General features: G+C 38.3%; 1 protein-coding gene across 1 annotated transcript in view; it reads left to right on the top strand.

The window, feature by feature from the left end:
* ADAMTS5 (ADAM metallopeptidase with thrombospondin type 1 motif 5) overlaps window positions 1-11,482 on the top strand; it is a 145,851-nt gene extending 134,369 nt beyond the window's left edge. The window contains exon 8 of the mRNA XM_063956389.1: window positions 4,758-11,482. Within this exon, the coding sequence (XP_063812459.1) occupies window positions 4,758-5,313 (556 nt within the window). The 3' untranslated portion in view covers window positions 5,314-11,482. The remainder of the gene's footprint in view (window positions 1-4,757) is intronic.
* The last annotated feature ends 2,610 nt before the right edge of the window (window positions 11,483-14,092 follow it).

Genomic DNA, 14,092 nt, shown 5'->3' with positions numbered 1-14,092 from the left:
TAAAAAAATCTAAGATGTCTTGCTTGCACCATACATTATCTATTTCTGAATGATCAGTAATGAATAATGTGGCAAGTTGTTTTTTTCGTAGTATATAGGCTGTGAGGAAACTTAAATGTTACAAGATATAAGGTGGCTTCATTTGGCCTCCATAGCAAAATTAGGGTATCTATTCTAACTGTCCATTCTATTCTAACTATATGAAGTTACTTTTCTTACAAGAAACTTCATATACTGTAGTTAGAATTATCATGCTTCCTATACAGGAGCAAATAGCTCCATCAGTATAGTGCCTGTTTCCAGTGTAATAGGTTGAGGGTTCTAATCCTGGGTATGACACTTGTAAAATAATTGTCAGAGAAATAATCACCATTGTGAGTGACTGAGCCGATCTACATAGTGTGTTGCTGCACACTACATAGATCTACCTATGCAATGGTTTTGAACTGACAATTTTAAGTAGCTTTATATAGTTGGGGAGGGGACACCAATATTTATCTTGCCTCCAAGCAACTGGGACGAACTTACTCCACTGATGTCACCACTCATGAAATGAGATTCTCCCCTTTCCTTATGGCAGTAATTTACACCTCCCAATATTTTGGATCCAGGAATTGGGACAAAGGTGCATGGCCATCGCATGATGTGCATGCCTAATGCTTCTGCTAAGATACCTACCCACATGCGAAACCAGTTTTTTGCTGCAGATGCGGGAGGAGGAAGTTTGTAGCAGGGGAGTACCTCAAAGCCCCACCCCTCTGCTTCCCGCACAAATCAGGGACTATCCTTGCAAAATGCATGACATTTGGGAGGGGATTTGGTCAGGATCCCGGCAGACGGGATCCCGGAGTCGAAATACTGATGCCGGAATCCTGATACTATTTGGAATGCCAACGCCGGGATCCCGACAGTGATCACTATCCTGGCTCCGGGATCCCAAATGAGGATTTGCCAAGGCGATGGAGAGGTAAGCCGCAGGGGGTGGGGAGGAGTTAGGTTTAGTCTGTGGGAATGGGTGGTTAGGATTAGGCACCTCCAGGGAGGGTTAGGCTGGGGGGGGGGGGGGGAGGTATAGGCTCAGGCTGTAGAAAAGGAGGGTTAGGAGGTTTGGGGATTGGAGTTAGTATACTCACGTAGTATGTGTCACACACGTGCCATTGGTGCTAGTGGCAGGGTAAGGATGGTAGGAGTGCCACTGGAGAGGGACCACAAGGTTCAGCCTTGAGCTTTTCAGCACTAGACACAACCTTGGTGGCGTGACTGCCCACCTTGTGACACAGCCACACCCCCATTGCCACGCCCCCTGTTTCAATCTGCCCACCACCAGTGTTGGGAGGCATGTAATAATGTTGTGTATTTTTTATACATTCTTTCCCTCTACTGGGCACAAATAAAACCAGCGTCCTGTAGAAAAGCCATGATGGTTTTGGAAATCATTGCACTGCACTAACAGTAAGGTAACAGTAAGCCTCACACAGATAAACAGATTCCGCCTTCTGAAATTAGTGTTGCTGATGATAGACAAAAGCTTTCCATATTAAACCGGTGATCTGTTCAAATTATGTTTGAAGAGTCCTTTGGTGCATTTATCCATTGCCGTTCTTGTCGGCAGATGCAGTTTTTTGGCGCTTCACAATTTATCTATTAGTTACTTAATTTCCCCATAGAAGAGCACTCTGCATGTGTACTTGGAGATAAGATTATTCAGGATTCTGCTCTGCTCTTACGCTTAGACTAATATGATCACTGCCAGAGAAGTGGGCTGCATGTAAGACAATGCAATAGCATATATTAAAACGTTATGAGGCACAGCTTCTGAAAAGGAATCAAATGTTTTTAAAGGGAAAATGATCTATGTTATTCCTCCCTAAAGGACCGGAATCATTTGGCTGTGAATTAAATAGATGTTTGTGGAAGCAGAGAGAGATTGTGAGATGCTCGTTCATGGCTCAGTGATGTCACTGGCTCCGAGTGAATTAATAGACTTGCAGGGTTATCAATATAGTTTTTTTATTTGTGAGATGGCAGCCTCCATTTTTTTGTGTGTTATTTGTTCCTAGTAAATTGGAGCCATATTATAGAGGCTGCTCCAGATCGCAAATTGGCTGCCCCAACTTTTATGTACAGAGGTTCCCAAACTCGATCCTCAAGGCACACTAATAGTCCAGGTTATAAGGATATCCATGCTTGGCCACTGATAGCTATATCAAATTGACCAAAGTACTAAAAAGAGATTTGTGTGGACCCTCATGTTTTACTTTTGGTTTTAATTCATCATCGTGTTTCAATTTTGGCAAAATCCCCCTCAAGTGTTTTGGTACGGATTTAGTTTTTGGTTCGGTTTAAAATCAATTAAAAAAATCGATAACCATTGATAAATATCAATAAACTGCTAAAATTGTGTAATCTTTGCAGTCCAAACCTGGAAGATCCGGACCGGGACTCGGTTCGAAACGCATCTCCTCTGGGTGATCCGGACCAGGTTTTGGGTCAATTCAGATCAACAAAATTCAGATGGGTTTGATTTTCTTCAGAGTTGGGTTCGAATGGGTTTGAAATTCTCTAGTATTTCTGTATTAAAGCCACCTTTTCTCAAGGATGGACGACCTTAATACCTAGACTGTTAGGTAGCCTGGAGAAACAAGTTTTGGGAACCACTACTTATGTAGGTACTGTAGCAGAGGAAAAACAAATCAATGCCACCCATTTTTAGATTGGCCTTGAAAGGTTTGTGGATTGTCTGAAAGTGGGTCTGGATTCAAGCAAATGTGTATGGTTGACGTAAGGAGAGACGCATTTGGATGGAGTGGGGAGGACTGACAAAAGGGGTCATTATGCCCAGATTGGCAGTATTAAATGCTGGGAGGTGGGAAACCCCTTGTATGATCAGCCTTCATTTATCTTATTTGTAGACAAGCGATCAGTGAATTACACTGGCATACTGTAAGTTATTCCGCAGAAAACATAATTTTAAATAAAACTCTAAAGAAATGATTTATGTGATAACAAAAAAACCCTGATGCATCTAAAATGAGATGGAAGTAGATGTATTATTTAGAAATCATCTTTCCTATAAAATTCAAAAAAGATACCACTAAAAGCATTCCTTTCATGCCAAAGAGCTTTCATTAGTTCTATCAGCCGCTCTTTAAGATCTGGATAAGTCATGATTCTACAAAATGTCTATATGCTAAAAGCATCAACATGAGCGGCACGCACTGTAAACTCTTTTACCGGTTTGTAGCATTCGGTGCCAGTCATAGAGGAACTAGAGTAATAGCCTGCAAGTGACAGCAGATTGTTTCACACACAAGCCCATTTTCTAGTTATGTTAAAAGTGAGTAAAGCAGCCTTATTCACCACAGGAAGGTAACGTTGGTCAGGAAGGGAAATCATGGAATCATTTTCTTTGTAAAGACTCCAGGGCAGAAAATGTGATTGTTTTCCCTGCTTGATGCATTCATGCCATAGTTATATTTATGTGTATATTTATTTTATTTAAACCTTATTTCATTTATTGCAGTGCAAAATTACATTTTAAACAGACCTACCAAGGTTTTTGGGCCTTGTTCTCTTGTTACCACTTTGAGACCCAGCCTGTTGTAACTGTTTAAGAGCATCTAGAACGGGGTATATAGTAAACACAGTTACTGGGGAGTAATTTAAATCTCCAACCGTTGTCTCAGTGACAGCACTCTATTCTTCTGGGGGTTGGTTCTGGCAGAGAGAACCTGCAGTCTGGTCACAGTAAAGGTCCCCAAGGTGTACCATGCTAGCAGTGCTGGTCGTATGACGAACCTGGAAGTGCTTCTAGTTTATGGATCCATCTCTCTTGAAGACCCTTAGATCTAAGCAGGTATATTTCATAAATGAGGTCTTCTGTATGTACAGATGTGTCCGCATACATCTTTGCTGCAGTCACGCCAGACAGTCCCTCCTGCCATGCCAGGTCAGGTGAGAATATTTTGGCATCTGGCACCCTTTTTGCTTCTATTTTGCCGTAAATGTGTCTAATTTGCAACGCAATGTGACTAGGAAACACGAGGAAACTGTGCTGATTAATGTGATATGACACCTGTTTATCTTTGTGCGACTGAGACTCTGAATCTGTACATGAAGTGCTACAATGTAGCAGCCGCAGCTTTTTTCCAATACAAGTTCTGTTCTGCTCCGTATACAAAGTCACACACAATATACAAGTGTCATTTATCAAATTAAACCGCACAGTCGTCTCTTTGTGCATCCTAATCACATTACATTTGCAAATAAGTCACATTTGTGGCAAAAAAAGACACTCAGCATTAACAGAATTGCATAGGATATGGCGGTTCTCTTACGCCAGGCATCTCGCACTGTATGGCGTATTGAGAATGGATGTATGAGGACACATCTGTAAGCGGCAGGTCCACTTTAAAGAACGAAAGACAATAGACCATAGATAAGTATTACATTTTGATTTAAAAAAAACTTAATACAAGAGAAAATCCAAATACTGAGGGGGAGATTGATCAAAGTGTGGAGAGAGCTAAAGTGGAGAGAGATAAAGTACCAACCAATCAGCTTCTGTCATGTTAGAGGCTGTGTTTGAACAATGACAGAAGCTTAATGGTGGATAATGTATCTCTCTTCACTTTATCTCTTCCCCTTATTAATCTGTGTTTAATAGTTTTTTCTTCCTGTTTGCTGTTTTTTTTTTCTTGTGCTTTGCTTTGTGGACTATAAGTAACATGTTTTCTGCACTCTTACTTGTTTTATAGCAAAGGCTATACGGACATTGTCAAGATTCCTGAAGGAGCTACTCATATAAAAGTGAGGCAATACAAGGCCAAAGATCAGACTAAGTTTACGGCTTACTTGGCTCTGAAGAAGAAGACGGGGGAATACATCATTAATGGAAAATACATGATATCCACTTCTGAAACCATCATTGAGATGAATGGATTTGCCATGAACTACAGTGGTTGGAGCCATGCAGATGACTCGATCCACAGCATGGGGCACTCATCCACAAAGGAGGTGCTAATCGTCCAGATTCTTGCCACGGATTTTAGTAAACCTATCGATGTTCGTTACAGTTTCTTTGTACCTGGGAAACAAAGTTCAAGTGCAAACAGCATTAACAATAATGTTGTTCTGCAAAGTTCTGAGCCAGAGTGGGTGACTGGCCCTTGGCTTTCTTGTTCTAGAACATGTGACACTGGTTGGCACACCAGAACTGTCCAATGCCAAGATGGACAAGGGAAATTAGCTAAAGGGTGTCTTCTTTCTCAAAGACCATCAGCATTTAAGCAGTGCTTGCTCAAAAAGTGTTAGCCAAAGGATAAAACATTGTCTTAAACGACACAGGATTTACTGCTGTGTAAAAGTAGGTCCATCAAGACAGATGTTGGCTTAGGCTTTGTTTGCGCTGTACCAAGACAACTTAAGGGCTGTACAGCATTTGGGCCAGAGACATTCTTTGAAACAATCCATGGGCTTGTCAACAAACCTTGAACGTCAAGAGGAATGTCTGAAGAAACCACAACCTGTAGGTGATAAGATTGATTCAGTCTTCGCTATTGTCTCCTTTGCGTCACCTACCTCTAGAGAAGAAAGCCTTAAGGAACATCTGCTAACTTATACTTGTGGACGGCATGTAGTAGGTTACGTTTGTGGTGTTTTTGTACATATGTGTCATTTTATGTGTCACTTTATATATCACTTGCTTCTTAAGTTAAGCACAGTGATTGACCAAAGTAGATCTGCAGCTGCTTTAATGATCATTGGTTTCTGAAAACAGCTGTGGGTAGTTACTGGAGAAAAGAGCTTGTTGTTGTTTTTCATCAGTCCTGATTTTTAGTTTTTGTCATTTTGTTTTGTTTGTTTGTTTTTCTTTTGCTGACAAGCCGACATATTGTGACATCAGATTTTCATTTTAGAAAGTGTGATCTTTCAACAGCATTTGTTTACAAATGTTAAGAGCCTACCAAAATGTAAGGTACAGACATCTGTTTCAGTCGAAACTGCAAATTTAAAGGGCATTGGCGTATCAATTTCAAAACGAAAAGTTGTCCAAAAAAGTTTTTTGGCATTCTCTTTAGCTGGACCAACTTTTAAAAAAAATATTTGAAAAGGTTTTTTTTCTGAGTGATAATGACGAGGTGGGACAAAAAAAATGCCATGCTGTTCCTTCTTCTGCAAGTAAATCGCGTAAGTGTTTTAAATGAGCCATGTTAAGTTCGGGTCAAAAAGCAGTCCTGTGTTTTCACAGATTACAGTGAATAAGGGTTGCTATTTCTGTTCAACAGTCCATTAGTCTAATCTCTTTTAAAGGCAGAACAATCATTATAATTAAGCTCTCTAAGCATATTGTGTATTTTGCCAAGTAATCATCTTATAATTAACAAAAGGTGCTTTCAATTACTTGGAGAAGTATACATATAAATAGAAAAATATTGTATAGAAAAATTGTGAAAAATGGAATGTTAAAATATTTTATTCCGTTTATGTAGTCTGGGTTCCTGAAGAGGTTGGAAGTATCAGGGGATCTGATTTACAATAACATGCACTCCATCCATGAGTGTTGTTTCTGTATTGCATCTTGTTACTTTTATAGCAATACCATTATGTATTTTAATTTTTCTCTGCAACTCTGCCCACGAGGAGCATGCTCAGGGGCACTAAAATGGATTCCCCTAGAGTAAACCCACCTGATTTAAATAAGACACAATTTTGGAAAGAAAATTAACGATAGCTTATTTTGCCAAAGCCCTCTGTAGCTATTTTGCAACAGAGGAAATTCTGGGGGAGATGTATCAAACCATGGATAGAGATAATGTGGAGAGAGATAAAGTTCCAGTCATCAGCTTCTGTAATTTTTCAAAAACAGCCTGTAAAATGACAACTGGAAGCTGATTGGTTGGGTCCTTTATCTCTCAAATACTTGAAACATTTCCCCCGATGCAATACGAAAAAATGCAGCACAGCAATCATGTTTCAATTAATTTAATGACACTATGCCAAAATCTGATGCTGAACTTTCAGAAAGGATTATGTTTAGAAGACAAATATACTCAGGTGATCAGTATATGGTTATCTGAGATAAACACTGCCTAAAAAAATATATTAAATAAATGTAAAAAAAACTTTATTTCAAGCATTATTCAACAGAAATAAACTTTTGTACACACACAAAAAAACAACAACTTCCTGATCTTAAACGTATCGATTGTGTACTTAGACGCATTAATAATTCTGGAAGACGTCTGATATTCTCTACATAACATTGCAAGAAATCAATACTTGGAATTTGTGAATGTCGGCAAACGCTATATAAAGTGTTCTCAATAGTATCATTAGCTGCAATGACAAGGACATTGTTCTGTGGCTTGGGGGAGTTCAGTTACCAAAGACTTATAAAAAGACTGCTGCATCACAGTAAGTTAAATAGAAAATACGTCTTGACCTCTCAAATAACGAGCGTGCAGTTTTCCTCAGTCCCTCTGTGGAATTAACCTAATTTGAAAAAATAAAATAAATGGACACAAATATTTGAAAAAATGTTGTTAATAAAGGACTTTAACATAATGAATCAAACTAAACTGGCTCTGAAAAATGTGTCTATCGCTCTACTACAATTCATTTTGGTCTGCATATTTAGAATTATTCATGAAACAGCAGAATTTTTCACAATCCAAGCACCTATTTCCCTGCTTAGCCAACATTTTGTCAGGCACAAGGTGTAAGCAAAAAGAGAATCGCTGACCTCTTGCAGCAATGATTTAAAATGCTTTTTATAACGAGTATCAGATGATTGCAAATTTGCACATCAAAATGAGCAAATTAGCCTTATTTGAATGTATTTCAACCTAATTTATTGCTAGAGATGAGCAGTTGCTGTGAAATTCAGTGTGAAATAAGTTTTGCCATGGAACAGGGCATTTTGCAGAGGATCAATGATCTAGGTTTACCATCTATGAGTCCTGCATTTGTTTTGTCAATCTGAAAAATATTGTTCTGCGCTATTCTTGTAATTTCACATTTCCCTGAATTTATAGTGTATGAATAGAGATTATACTGCACGACAGCAGGCGTTTAGTTCTGCTGCGTGGTCTGGGAAGACTTGAGGTTAAATTGCAGCGGTGAAATGCGTAAAAAAAAAACAACCATAAAAAAGACAAATATTTCACAAGGCAGTCTTGAAAATGTTGCTACTCTAACAATTGTTTTTGGCTCTAAATCTTCTTTAGTTGCAATGCAGCACTGAAAAATACAAAAAAGGAAAAAAAAATATTTATTGTTTGTACAACTGGTGTGTGAAAATACATATGTAATGATTTTATTTATTTTTTTATTTAAAAACAAAAAAATACCTATTGTATAAATTTTTCTGTATTTAACGTTTTACTCTTGTCCTTTTATATGTTTTTCCCCCCTTATTTATGCTTCTTGTGTGTTGATTATAGTATACGTTGTGAGTTTACATGATGTCTTAGCGCCGGTTGCTTTTCTATGTTTTACAGAAAGCTTTCAGTATAAAATAAATGTATATATACATATACTGTACATATTATAAATATATATTCTCTTAATAGAACTATATTCTGACACCAGCTTGTTTTGCCTTTCAAAGAAAGTATAAAAACTAGCTATTTTTTTTTCTTAACGACAGGCAATGGTCTACACACACTGCTGAACAAAATGTACTTATGTAGTCTTATGAAATTCAGGTCAAACTAAGTTCAGTTGATATAAACTACACTTAGAAAACGTTCTTAAGACAGTACTGTTCAAAGAAAACTTTTCATAGTCTAATTCCTAAACTATTTTCTAGCTACACCCTACAGAAAATATGCAAATGAGTAATGCGGCCCAGGGTAAGATTCCTCCGCGAAATACCATTTAATGGTCATGTGCTATGTAAAATTAAATGTAATTGAAAATCATTATGCATTTAATAAAAAAAACAAAAAAAACCTACACATAACTCTGTTTGATTTAGTATTTTGCTGGGCTGCTCCTCTATGTTATTAAATACACAACACTCATCTCCTGACATACTCTGTGCTGCTGGGGACCACTATATAAGACTGGGTACACACCTAACCAACATGTCGGAGCCCCCCCCCCACACACACACACTTTCTTTTATTGCCACAAATTGTTCTACACCCACTCAAAGCAATACTGGGGACTCTGTTAAATTAAGAATGATAGCAAATAGGAACCCTATAGGGAAAATGAAGGTGTTGCCCATACCATCCAATCAAATTCTAGCCATCAGTTTCAGGAATATAATAGATGAATGATCACTAGAATCGGTATTAGCAACACCTCCTCTCTTCTGTTTTTAGACGTTTTAGCAAATCTGTCTAATACCCTCACATTTTTTTAAATAGATATTAAAGAGGTGGAGCATTAAAAAAAATATATATATATAAAAAATTTAATTTTTCTTCTGAAATTAAAATTGTTGTGTTTAATAATGTATTTAACTATACACAATGTATTAAAAACTGACTTTTGATCGATCCATTAATGAGTTTGAGAAGACTATTTTTGTTACCTACTGAATATTATTTGAATGTGATCTCGAAACACTAAACTCATGCAAGTTTTTACAACTCCAGAGTCCTTTTAGGTGTTAAAAATATCTCCCAAATTGTTTTATTGAAAAGTACTTCACATCTTAACATAAGAGAAATAGTCTGACCTTTCAGTAACTAATGCATTTTAAGTGTTTTATTCTTTTGACTATATAATAGTCTAGTCTAACCTTTGAACATAAAAACGACTTAAAGTTTCATTCCCGTTATTCACCTTGACAAATAATTTTACAGAGAGAAGATACGTTGTGTGATCGCTAATCATTTTAGAAGTTTATGTGTGCTACAGTAAATCGATCTCTGCACTAGTAGATCTGGTAAAAGACTGTATAAAATATAAGGATTTAACATCTTTATATCTTATAAAATATAGGTACTGTAAACTGTACCCAGAAAAACCTTGCCAAATGTATATATTTTTTCATTACAGTAAAGCAAAGATTAGAGTAAATACATTTTATGAATATAGTATATGGATGAATTCAACAGTATTAGAATATATGCTTCATTACGAGTCTGTTACACCCTTAGTGTAATACAAATCCAAGCAATCTAAACTTGCCCAAACGAGAACAGGTCTAGTTGCCCTGTTTGAGAATTGGGAAACCACGTAGGTGACCAAATTGACAAATACCCCTCTGGACTGCACTAGCTAAGTTTGATAAAGTCTAGGGATGGACATACATCATCGATGTTTAGCAATCATTGATGATTTGCTTCCAGTGGTCAATGTTTTTTATTGATTGTGGAGTTCCAATGTTTTTTACGGTATTGATGGCTGAGTTCTGGTGGTGACGTAGTGATGTTTTTTTTTCTTTCTCGGTAGCAAGTCGCTTATCCGGCCCTTACCCCACTCTTCACCTCTGATTGCCAAACTGCATGTGTGCACTTAAATCATTAACCAATTTATGTCCCTCCTTAGCAAAGTCTATGAAACTTGGGGAGCTGCCTTCATAAATGGGGGCATGCTTGTGTACACAAAGCGTTGTGCACAGTTGTGTCTTCCTTGGTTACTTTTAGTTCCCTTGCCTTATCTTGTCTTGTATGAACTAAAAGGTAAGAACTTTAGTGTTTCTTTGAAAAAGAACGATATAAGACGATATCCTTGCCCCCGAGGAGTTTACAGTTTCTTTACTTACAGGAAAATAAACATAATAGAATTGTAATTTTATCTAAAAACAAAATTATTTTTGACAGATATATGGCATTATATTTGTATTATACAAGCACAGATGAACAAAGAAAGAGGTTAATTTGTAATTGCCTGATAATGTGTGCTCACAGATTCTGCACTAAGTTCTGTTTGGAGCTCTTCCTTTTCCCTAGAATAGTATATGTTACAGTAATATTATCTGTGTGTACCATCTGAAACCTCCAATTCTATAGTATGTTTAGCAAATAAATTTAAAGTTCTACAAAATGGTATATTGCTAATGAAAATCAGTGGCCAGCGTATGTATTTTTATTATAAATTATATAGCTGATGTTTCTTCCCAAGACAGTTATATTGGTAGCAAAATTAGATTAAAGAAATATATACTTTTCTATTTGATGTAGTTTTACAATCATGTACGTAAATTAGGCTGATATTGTAACATAAGCCAAAGATCAATATATAAGTTTACCTTATAATTATATTTTATTAAAATAGCATATATTCCTCACCATTCAATGCACTCATTTGCGTATTTGCCAAATTTCCCATTAATTTATCATTTATACAGTATATGTGTGGACAAATATATGGGTTGGGTATGGGATCCTGTCAGTCAGGATGCTGATGGTCAAAATATCGACAGCAGGATCCCAACTGTCATAATTCTGGCACATTTTGGTAAACACTGTAACCCTTCCCCCATCCCTAACCCTATCCAACCCCTCCTGCAGCCAAACCCTAACACTCCTCCTGCAGCTTAACCCACCCCTCCTGCAGCCTAACCCTCCCCTCCTGCAGCCAAACCCTAACCCTCCTCCTGCAGCCTAACCCACCCCTCCTGCAGCCTAACCCTAACCCTCCCCTCCTGCAGCCGAACCCTAACCCTCCTCCTACAGCCTAACCCTAACCCTCCCCTCCTGCAGCCAAACCCTAACCGTCTCCTCCTGCAGCCTAACCCACCCCTCCTGCAGCCAAACCCTAACCGTTTCCTCCTGCAGCCTAACCCTCCCCTCCTGCAGCCTAACCCTAACCGTCTCCTCCCACAACCTAACCTTCACCTTCCCCTCCCACAGCCGAACCCTAACCTCCCCCTTCCGCAGCCAAACCTTAACCCCCCCCCACCTCCTGCAAACCTTAACCCTCCTGCAGCTGAATCTTAACTCTAATACATAGCATCAGTTTGACAATTGGGATGCCGCCATCAGTATTGTAACCACGGGATGTTGCTGTCGGTTTTGTAACCTTGAGGATGCTGCAGTCGGTATTGTAACCATCTACATCCTGGATGACTGCATCCCACATATATAAACAGTGTTTTTTGTGCACATATATACTTTATTCATAAACAAACAAGTTAGTGTTATGAGGTCTACCTCATCATATAGATGCATTTTGCCTTGTGGTATAGGTTTACTCTTTCTGCACGAGTGGGTGTGGGCTGTTGCCCTTTGCATAATGACAGACCGACCGATAGATCAGGAAAACCTCAGGAGATATATTTAGACATTGGCCAAACACACCCAAGACAGCTCTTCCATGAGATATTTCTCTAGTAATATAAATTGCATATGTCTGCTGAATGTGAACTTGCAATTTGAGCCAAATGTTATCGGATCTAGGGGTAGTTAGCTCTGAGTTGGGCATTTTTACACAGTAAAACAATACTATTGTTTCTAATCTCATAGTCTGGTTACCCATTGGCCTTACATTAAATGCCAGTGACGTCTAACACGATAACACTTGACTGGAAATGACTGCTTGCACTTCTGATCGGGAAGGGGACAATGGAGGACAATGTATAGATCCTCATGGATTCCACACTTGCCCTGATCACCACGCAGGTAAATTGAGCATAGTGGCCCAGATTTATCAAGCCTTGGAGAGTAATCAATTGCACGGTGATAAAGTATAAACCAATCAGCTCACAACTGTCATATTTCAAACACAGCCTGTAATATGGCAGTTAGGAGCTGATTGGTTGGTACCGAAAAATGTATCACTCTCCAATCCTTGATAAATCTGGGCGACAATGTTCTAAACAGTAAATCTGATTGGTTTAAAAAAGGCAGTAAAAGCACTTTGACAGCAGTGGGTAAGGGCGCTGAATGGGTCAAACCAGTAATAAAACTACCAGTGCTGCCGGTGTGTGGCTAGCAATGGTGTGTCACTTTCCTGAGCAGTCCACTTTGCCCTTAAAAGAGCAGCATGGGATCCATGCATGGGCTCGGAGCTTCCCTGCACATGCTCCAAAGCTGTGTATAATGGTCAGAAAAAGCTCTGTCTGGCCATTTCTGGGACAGTGGAGCAGTATAACGGGGCCTCCTCCAAATTTGGCTTTCAGGAGTGGCGATGTGGTGTTCCGACCCTTTATCAAACTAACCTTTAATGTTAGTTTATATGACTCCCTGGCTCCATATTAATCCCTAGACATTTTATTGTATTAAATATGTTTTTATACTAACCAGCTTGGATAGCACTTAAACTGGATTATTATTATTATTATTATTATTATTATTATTATTATCTTTTATTTCTATGGTGCCACAAAGTGACTGTAGTGCCATCCAGGGAAATTTACACTAAAACACGCACACAACACAATACAAATACACAGATCAGGGGAAAACAAACAGTGATATGCCTATACAACTAAGAGATAGATACTAACAATTGCAGTCAATGACCCAGTACACGGACAGGGGAAGACCACAAAGGATCAGGGCTGCTGACTGTGAGTGGGGGTTTATTGGGGACCAGGATAGTGGTGGGTGTGAAATAAAAAGGGCAGAGGGCCCAGACCATGAGGTCTTCTGGTCTACTGGGGTGGATTACAATGAGAATGAGAACTCACAGTATGTAACTTGATAACTATGTTTCTTTACTGTAAACCTATCTAACTCTTACTGAACCCTATGACCTGAGAGGTGTTAAGAACATATCTTCTACCAATAACTGTAGCTTATCTTAAAAAAATAATATATATATATATATATATATATATATATAAAATATCATCTACACACACCTACATACAGTCCCTATAAAATGAGTATGCAAAAATAGGAAGTTATTTAGATAGAAGGTTAAACACTTACAGTGTATATATATATATATATATATATAATATTTTTTTTTATATATATATATATATATATATATATATAAAATTATATTTCATTGGGGGTGGGGGGATATCCTGTTAGCCGCAATCATCATTCTCCTGAAAATGGTCATTGCCAGGCTATCCAATTAAGGCCCCTTTTTTGGGTGGGAGATTAGTGTCCCGTTTCCGCCCAATAACACATGGGATCCGGGGTCAGTATCCGGACCTATGTGTTATTGCGGCTTTGTG

This window comes from Pseudophryne corroboree, chromosome 2, assembly GCF_028390025.1.
Source record: "Pseudophryne corroboree isolate aPseCor3 chromosome 2, aPseCor3.hap2, whole genome shotgun sequence".
In the NCBI taxonomy this organism is placed as follows: Eukaryota; Metazoa; Chordata; class Amphibia; order Anura; family Myobatrachidae; genus Pseudophryne; species Pseudophryne corroboree.
The sequence above is the reverse complement of the archived record's forward strand: the minus strand, read 5'-3'. Positions and strand labels throughout refer to the sequence as shown.